Raw genomic sequence first — 9,954 nt, forward strand, 5'->3', positions numbered from 1 at the left:
TAAGTTTCAAAATCTATGAGCCCTAGATTTTATCTAGGGAGGCAATCTTAAATCTTTTAAAACAAAAAAGTTCAACGTTCTAAGAGGACTGAAAAGGAGGGAAACCCTCTAGGCCATCATTGTCCTCTCACTCACCAATGTCAAAGAAGAACAAGCACTCTAAAAGCATGATAGGGACAATTTTAAATGAAAGAAAAATATGAACTGGGAATTGGTCTATGATCATATTCAAACCCGTGCTCGACGGTTAGACTGATTGTATATAGATGGACTCAAGTTAATTTTCAAAATCTATGAGCCATAGTCTTTATCTTGGTGGAAACTCTTAAGTCTTTTAAAACAAAAAACTTCGAGATTCCGAGAGGACTGCCAAGGGGGGAAACCCTCTAGGCCATCATTGTCCTCCCCTCACCAACGTCAGAGAAGAACAAGCACTCTAAAGCATGATAGGGGCAATTTTAAATGAAAAAAAAAAAAAAGAAGAAAAAACACGAATTGGGAATTGGTCTATGATCATATTCTAATTTCTAACCCATATTCGGTCTCACGGTTGACCAGATTATATAGATGGATTCAAATTATATAGATGGATTCAAATTAAGTTAATTTTCAAAATCTATAAGCCCTAGACTAAGTGGCAACTCTTAAGTTTTTTAAGATCAAAAACTTATTTTGAGAGGACTGCAAAGGAGGGAAACCCTCGAGGCCATCATTGTCCTCTCACTCACCAATGACAGAGAAGAATAGACACTCTAAAAGCATGATAGGGGCAATTTTGAATGGAAAAAACAAAAATATGAACGGAATTGGACTATGATCATATCCTAACCCGTACTCGATGTCACGGTTGGACCGATTGTATATAAATGGAGTCAAGTTAATTTTCAAAATCTATGGCCCTAGACTTTATCTAGGTGGCAACTCCATGTCTTTTCAACTAGGGGAACAAAATGAATTTGTAACAATAGAGTTCCATTTGGGACAATTCTATGGCCATCAATGCTACAGGTGAAAGTGTGGAACGATGTGAAGGAAAGTACGCATGCACGGATTATGGGTGAAGGAAAAGAGATGCCCATTGTTTCGGTGTATTTCACATTTCCCAAGGATTTGACCGTACAAAAACTACGCATCTTTATTAAGATAGCCATGATGGTAGGTCACTTTTAAGTTATTTTCAAAATCATTTTTCATTCCCAATTTAAAGAACTTTTGAGAATAAATTGCAACCTTCGTCTATTTTGTGATAGTTGCAGCATGACTCACCCTTTTGTTTATGAAGATTTATACATATTGGGTTTCTAAAAGCAGCTTGATGGTTTGATTGGCTCTTCTACCAAAAACTTGTATCAGGATTGGATCCTTGTATGAGAATTCTAGTAGATCTATTCTAAAATAAGGTCTTATTCTGTGAAACCTATTCCAGAGTCCAGACCTGATTTGACTTTGTGATAGCAAAACATACTCGTACAATTCCGTGCAATACCACCTTCAGGCGGTGACACGTGTATTGATACCAATACAATGGCCCAGATCTGATTTAAATACCTTTTCACTGATTTAATGTTTTATTAGTTGTACAAGATCTGGGCCATTGTATTGGTATCAATACACGTGTCACTGCCTGAAGGTGGTATTGCATGGAATTGTACGAGATCGGAATTGCAGACGATTTCAACACCTGTCACAAAAATCCTCTGCAATTCCATCTCATGCAATTCTGTGCAATACCCCTGTAGAGGTTAACACGTGAACATTTTGGATTGAACGGCTCAGATTAACCCTCCAGTGAAACAACCCAGAACCGTGGTTCTCCAGTTTAAACCGATCTGATTCAGAGCCATTTTGAATTAAAAGGTATGAAAAACTCCCTCTCTCCCTCTCTGTTACGAATCTCTCTCTTTCACTCCCTGAGAGCTGCTGCAACCTGCAAACCTCAAGATCAAATCCGCATTCCTCCGCCCCCGCTTGGTGTATCTCAGTCTTCTCATCATCATTCTCCTTCTTCTTTTGAAGCTCCTACGAAACAATCAGGAGCGAATCCTGCCCAGTTGATGGAGAATTTCCTAAAATCTTTTGGTTCCTGTAAGTCTGGGATGTGACTCCTCTGTTTCCGTTGGTGTTATGGACATTCCTAAAGCGTTTCGTGAATTGGGTCCATTCTTATTCTGTTTTAGATGTTCTGGGGAGTTGATTCCGTGTTCGAAGCAGAGAAAAAAGATGAAAAAAGTAGCTGCTTTTGGGTTTTCCTTGTCTTCTTTTTTCTTTTTTGGCCAGAGCTCTTCGTTTGTAATTTTGATCGAGTTTGGGCTAGAAAGGAAAAAAATCTGTTTGTGGGGGGTTTTTTTTTCCCCCCCTGTTTATTTGCTATTGGCAATTGAAAGAGAAAATCAGAAGTGCTGGGCGTTTAACTGATTGTTTTCCTATTCGTTTTAGGTTATTGGAGAGGAGAAGGTCTTATCTTGTTCCTGTCTGTTAAGACAACTGAAACTGTGGATGTTGGTAAGATGGACGTTTAGAGGATTTTGGAATAATTATTCTCTGTACCAGTGTTTGCAAGTTTCTGAAGAATAGTTACAGAGGAGGGCTGCAAATGTTTTGATCTGGTATATAAGTGTCACAACCCTAAAGGTTAGAAGCAGAGTATCATAGAAAATTTTGAGGCATTTTCTTTCCTATGTATGTATATGACTTGAGAGTGTTTATAGGTGTCTTATGTAATTTGTGCATTGTGTTTCTGAGTCATTGGTAATGGGATGAAGAGGCTGTGGAGGAGAAAGAGCTTTTATTTGTGAAAATAGGACTTGTTTTGCTGATAGGGAGGCAAACGGACGAGAGGATATGATGAATTGAGAAGTTGGATTGTTACTATGTTTGGGCAATGAAATCTTCTGATCAGTGCCATTAGATTCAGGTTTTCAATCACATAGGAATAGGATACAAAGCATATATGTTATTTAGGTGAAGGCCTCTCTGAGTGGTGAAAGGGTCTAGAATTTTTCTCAAGAGAGAGATGCAGCGTGTCCGAGTTTCATCCCGTCAATCTCCAGTACATAGGCTAGGAGATTCCCAAATTACATTATCACCTAAATTTAGAGTGGCTTTAATCCAGTCACCTTCTTTCCTGTCTGCATCATCAGAAACGGTGCTCTCACTGGATGGTGTACCTCTCATTCCTGGCCTTCCTGATGATATTGCCCTCAACTGCCTCCTCCGCCTGCCAGTTTAGAGCCACCCGGCCTGCAGAACTGCGTGCAAGCGATGGCTTCAAGTACCCCTGGCTCTTCATCCTAGCCTTCCACAAATGCACAGGAAGGATCCAGTGGCAGGTCTTGGACCTCACCAGCTACTCTTGGCATACCATTCTAGCCATGCCTTGCAAGGACCGTGTATGTGAAAGAGAGAGTTAGGGCAGAGAGGGAGAGATTCGTAACAGAGAGAGAGAGAGCAGAGAGGGAGTTTTTCATACCTTTTAATTCAAAATGGATCTGAACCGGTTCGGTTTATTGGAGAACCAAGGTTTTGGGTTGTTTCACTGAAGGGCTAATCTGAGCCGCTCAATCTGGAATGTCCATGTGTCAATCTCTGCAGGGAGTATTACACAAAATTGCATAAGATAGGAATTGCAGAGGATTTTTATCTTGCAGCTATTTCTAGAACTCTCTTTTATTGCTTCATTGAAGAAGAACATAGTACTCACTCTTGATGTAGTGATGAAATTATCTTAAATAAATCTGTCACATTATCCCAAACAGCTAGATGGGGGCCATGGGGCATCGAAGAAAACCCAAAGTTTGAGCTTGTCTCCAAATGGGTCTGGTTCTGATTCTAATTCAAAGGTCTTAAATCTTTCTTGTTTTGATGGGATAGAAAGTTGGAATTAGGTCCCGTTAGATTGATTGTGCTTTCTTGCAATTCAAGCAAAGGAAATGGATCAAATATTGGCTTAGGATCATAGTGGCTTGAATTGTTTATGGAAACTGATTGGGTTATCTGTTTCTTGGAGGGGGTAGGTGATAACTACGTGAGTTGTACCTATTTATTAGTAGAATGGAAGTAAAGAAATAGAAGTTAAAATCCTTATTATTTCTCCTTGGAGATTGAGGATTGGCTACCTCCTAATTAAGCCATACAATCTGATATTTCTTCTCCCTTTTTTGCCTAATCTCTCTGTCAAGATAAGAAAGAAAGGGCACGTATCATAGGACCTAAAAAAGAGAGGTAGCGAGAGGATGGTTATGAATGTGAAATTATCACACAAAAAAAAATCCCCACCTAAAAAGGGGCTGGAGAGGAGGGAAAGGGAGGGGAGCCGGAGCTAGAGAGAGACCGGGGGGGCTGGAGGCAGGACTTGTCGGACAATGGAGTGCAGTGGTTGCAGTTTGGAGTGAAGGCTCACCGGACAATATAAGACTACATACATTATGACCCTCCGAATACCCAAAGGAGAGCTGATTAGGTCCTTGTATGAGAATCATTCTCGTATGAGACTGATCCACACAGATGGAATCCACCAAGGAAAACCCCTGTGGTGGATTCCATCACTGTGGATCAGACCATAGGAGAATGATCTCGTACGAGAACTTGATCCACACTCTTCCCAAAGTGATAGGATTCCCATGCACTGGGTAGGACTCAAATCCTTTGCGGTGAGCGGTATGTGACAGTGAGGATCCAATGGTTGGGAGGGCCCGGCATGCACCCCAGTTTTTGGATCCTCACTGCCGCTCACTACCTCCCCACAGATGATTTTTGTGCTACTAGGTACACCCTTTTATTAAATAAATAAAAAATTTTGAAAAATGAAGCCAAGGAAAAAGAATAAAATAATGGTTACAATAGTCACTAGTAATAACCTCGATTATAAACATATTTTTCCCTTCTTATATATCTTAGATCCACCCTTCCATCCATACACACGCACATATCACTAAACAAAGTATAATGTGCAAATAGCCAAAGCTTTGAATTTTTGTGAGGTATAAATATGCTTAATATGTTTATTGTTCTTTAACATACCCATCTCATTGCCTTTTGCAAAAATAATACTTAATTATCAAAACACCTCCCACACGAAAAATTGACATCCAATACATTAATTACTTATCTGATCGAACTTTGCCAGACAGTAACATCCAACAAGAACTAAGTAAATCAATCCATGAAGAAAGTGTAGATCGTTGAGCTAGATCAGATTTCTTATATTCCCTCTAATTAAACCCTGGATACATTTAGCATTTTTTTTTTTTTTTTTTTTGAATAAAAACATTTAGCTTTAGTCGAAAGGAATACAAAAAATTTGATCTTGGTACGCAAACTATCTATACTTATTTAGTGAGCGAAACCAGAGGGCCGTAGGATGGGGCAGCAGTCATTTCAAAGGGAGGAAGAGAGTTAGACACAGTAGGCACTAGCTAGCAGTATACGGACAGTATATTCAACCTTTTTCCTATATGTATTCATGATTCATCTTTCTCCATTCTTGGTCTCTACTCTGGCATCAACCCCTCTCCCTGACTCCCTTAGTTCTTTTCATCAATCACTGACCTTACCACTTAAAACCAATAGTCTGTGCATATAAAAATATATTCCTCCCTAACTATTAGTTAACTTCTAGGGGACCTAATGTATTGAAATTTGTGAAATTTCAGAGCAAATTCCTGCCAAGTTTGTGATGCTTATTTTGTTGATCAGTAGATTAGGAAGGGCAAAGAGAGAAAAAGAATAGAGATGGAATGGGTTACCTTTAGGTTCATGTAAGGGCATATCATTTATTTGAAAGGCCTATGAAATCAAATAGCATATGCCATTACACTTATATGACAATTTCAATATTTGTTTAAAAAGTTTTTTTTTTTTTTTTTCTTGGGATCCATGTAGCCGATCCCATTGAGTATGAGTAAGGCTTTCATCCTCAAGGGCACTGTTGGATCCTTCTTTGCTGCCAAATATAAGGATAGCTTATTTGAGAAGGTAGAATCAATTTAAAAGAGAGGAGGCCATTTTCTTCATTTGATCACCACTTTCCTAATATGAGAAGGCAGAAACTAACCCAAAGTTGCCACATTCATGATTCAAAGAACTTCTATTTGATGGATCGTTTTGGTTTTCTGAAAATATCATATGGCAATGGATGGGGTCCAAAGCAAACAGCATTAAAATAAGAAGCATCCCTAAATTGATCTGTAGTGCTATTTCAGGACTTGCAAATATTTTCCTATAGTTGCAGCAAGGCTCATCCTTTTGTTCATGAAGCTGGTGTACACCTAAAGATCTTGGATTGCTGAAAACAGATTGATGGTTTAATTGGATCTTCCATGAAAAACATGTATCAGAATCTGAGTAGTTCTATTCTAACAGAAAGTGATGTTCTGTGAGATATATTGCAGACCTGATTTTACAGTATTATTTCCCACTTGGATCTTCTTCCAATTGAAAATGTGATTCTGATTTTTATATCGATCTATAGTTACAAATCTATAACCAAGGAAAGAGGAAACTAAACTTTCAATCAGTTAACTGTAAAGTAGCCCCAATAGAGAAACAAAAAAGGAAAGTAAACGGATGATGGAAGCGACTTATGCTTAATTGTTAATTTTTATACTAGCATGAATTTCTGAACTGTAGCCAATAACATAACTGAAAATTAAGAAACAGAAAAGAGGTTTACAGATCACAGAGACATTGCAAACAGAAACACAAGAAACTATTCAAAGCTTTGAAGTAAAACTTCAGAAGTATTTTGTTATTTCCTGAACTGTGGGTGAACTGCTTAAGAACTCCTCCCAATTTTAGTGACTTGATGTGTTGGAATTTGTGGATGCTGTAGTACTTCCAGCCTGGGACAATCTACCTGATGTGGTACTTTGTGTTTTCGTACTTTGGTTTGAGGAAGGCTCACAGAAGAAAACTATGCTCTCATGGCTCCGCGCAAGAGCTTGCAGAGTTCTAGGAATTGGAGGTGAACGTACCTCCACTATCCCCTCAAGTATCTGAACTACCAGACCCATTGATGGTCTATGAACTTCTTCGTCTTGAATGCACCAAGAAGCAACTTTACAAGCCCTGATGAGTTCTTCAACATCAGCATTTCCTTCTAACCTGTCATCCAAAATGCTGAGGATTTCTCCATGTTCATTGATTTTGCTTGCTGCCCAAGTAGGAAAGAACCCAATCACATTCTTACCATCATATCCTTCTGAGTTTCTCCTACCAGATATAATCTCGAAGAGCATCATACCATAGCTGTAAACATCAGCCTTGGCTGTGATGGCCACACCCGAAAGCCACTCTGGTGCGAGGTATCCTCTGGTCCCTCTCATAGTTGTCAAAACCCGACTGAATTCTCGACCAACAAGCTTCGCTAGGCCAAAGTCAGCCACCTTGGGACAGAATTGTGCATTTAAAAGAATGTTCTCAGGTTTGATGTCGCAGTGAATGATGCATTCTCTGCACTTCTCATGAAGATAAGCTAATCCTCTAGCTGTCCCAAGTGCAATTTGGTATCTTATTTTCCAGTCTAAAACCTCAGAGTCCTTTTTTTCACAGAACAGATGGGAATCTAAAGAGCTCTTAGGCATGAAATCATAGACCAACAACCTATTAGTACCTTCAGAGCAAAAACCTCGGAGGCGAACAAGATTAACATGTTGAACCGTCCCAATTGTACTTACTTCAGTTCGGAACTGCTTCTCTCCTTGGTTGTAGGCTTCAAGCTTCTTCACAGCTACAACAGTAGAATCAGGCAACGTCCCTTTGAAAACAGAACCAAATCCTCCTTCCCCCAGCTTTTCAGAGAAGTTCTTGGTTGCATTCTGCAAATCTTTGTATGAAAATGCAACCATATAACCCTCAACTGCCGTCGAAGGTCCAGCTAATTTCCTCCTCCGTCTTTCCAATATTACCACCACCAGCAGACCCAAGAGGGCTACTGCAACCCCTGAAACAGTGCCGGCAATAGCACCAGGAGGAAATCCCTTCTTGCTGCTACCTGCAGAAGTAGAATTCGTGAGTTCAGAGGGGGGAAGTTTGAGATATAGGACTCGTCCACTAGTGTCACCGGCTGATAGCTGTTGCAGATTCAAGAGATCTCCTTCCCACACGGAGCAGCCACCATCATACGCATAAGCATTACAAGAACAGTTATTCAAGCAAGCCAATTCACAGGCTTGGCCACTCCCAACTCCCACAGATTTCGGATTTATGGGCAACAGCATATCAGACATCATTTTGAAACCATCTTTCGCGCCATTTATAGAAGCATTATTCATACACTGCAATTGGGTAGTCCTCACACACCCACCAGACCAATCACTCAAACTCAAGTAGTCTGTTGCGTTACGTGGACTGAAACCTTGTAAACACCCACAGGGAGTTGAAGATTGCTGATTGCAGGAACCGAAAGCCCCGCAGAGATCATAAACCTGGCATTGTACTCTCGGTTGAGCCCAAAACAAATTCCAACCCACACCTTCCACCCAAGTAAGTTGATTGATCTGACCCCCCTTATTCATAACAAATCTAGAGATAATGGTGGAATTATACACATCATAAGTGAAATAGTTCTCGTATTGATTCGAAACATAGGTGAAATTATAGATATAGTTACTTCTCATTTCAGGAACTAAGCTGAAAATCTGACCATTCCAAGTCCCACTCGTCCAGTACTGAACAGAATCATTCCACATTATAAAATACTGACTGGTTCCAGCAGGGTCTAGCTCCAGAGAGAAGAGCCCCGGAGCTGGATCCTCTGTACTCTTCCATGAAATAAGGCGCTCTGATTGATTAGTAACTTTGTCCAGCCTAATCCTTCCACCGGGCAACCAAGTGTCCGTTGGATGATCAAAGCTCTCCCAAATCAAATTAGATGAATTCGAAACATTTCTCAAAACAAGATTTCCAGAATCAAGAAGTGCTACCTGGGTTGAATTCGAGGATGTGGAGGTCAAATTGGTCGTCCAAATAATGGTTTTTGAAGAATCGATGATGACTAAGTTCCCATCATCTAACAGCTTCAGTTGTGAGGAATACTTATCAGAGACTGGTTTATCTCTATTTGCCGTCCAAACGAAGGTTTGGGCCGAAATCTTTCTGTACCAGATGCCGATGTAGTAGTTCTTAGAGTTGCTACTTGGCTTGAAGAAACCCAATTCAAAATTCCCAGTTCCTTCAGAGACTATGGTCTGATCTCCAGAAATGGATTCACCAACAGAGAGGCTTGCAGCTCCAATGGAGAGATGGGTATTAAGACAGAAGCAGAGAAACAGAACAGAGTAGAAATTTTTTCTCAAACCCATCTGGGCAAAATTGCAGAAGCAGGGGAAGACCACCTAGCTATTTAGTAGAGGAAGCAAATCTTGGGTTGAAGACTTGAAGGAGAAGAATGAGAAACCAAACGCGTTTAGTTGCTTAGTTTCTTATACTACTAGTATTTTATTTAACATTTGAACAATTCAAAAGAGAACAATGAAGCACGAAGCATTGAACAAGTCTCTGTTAAGATTTTAATTTAAATAAACAATACGGTGGGAACAACTGGGGAGTGGTAAAGAATGGAAAACGAATGAACCTTCTTTCAATTAAAATTTTACCAAAAAAAAAAAATAATAAGGTTTTGTTAGAGGTGTTAATCTGTTTGGTTCTGGTTTTTTTGGTTCAATTCAAGACGGGGTTTTAAAACTCGGAATCAACAACCAAATTAGCTGGGGCCGATTCTCGATTTGAACCGATGAAATTTGGAAAAAATTAGTTAAAATCAGTCAGAAATCAAAGTGAATCAATTGAATTGATCGGATGGGTCAGTGTCGATTCATTGATGTTCGAAACCATGGTTCAAGACGCAATGTGGATGAATTCAAAATTTATTGAAATCGGATAATTTTCATAACCTCAAACCAGAAGCAAAACAAATCGTTTTTATTTGATTCGGTTTTGTGTATTTGGTTTCATTCA

General features: G+C 39.6%; 1 protein-coding gene across 1 annotated transcript; it reads right to left on the bottom strand.

Moving 5' to 3' along the window:
- Positions 1–6,581: 6,581 nt before the first annotated feature.
- LOC122059468 (G-type lectin S-receptor-like serine/threonine-protein kinase At2g19130) lies at positions 6,582–9,372 on the bottom strand. Its single transcript, XM_042622257.1, has one exon. It carries the CDS (start codon positions 9,297–9,299, stop codon positions 6,792–6,794), a length of 2,508 nt encoding a protein of 835 aa, XP_042478191.1. The 5' UTR covers positions 9,300–9,372; the 3' UTR covers positions 6,582–6,791.
- Between the last annotated feature and the right edge of the window lie 582 nt (positions 9,373–9,954).

Source organism: Macadamia integrifolia, chromosome 13, assembly GCF_013358625.1.
Source record: "Macadamia integrifolia cultivar HAES 741 chromosome 13, SCU_Mint_v3, whole genome shotgun sequence".
In the NCBI taxonomy this organism is placed as follows: Eukaryota; Viridiplantae; Streptophyta; class Magnoliopsida; order Proteales; family Proteaceae; genus Macadamia; species Macadamia integrifolia.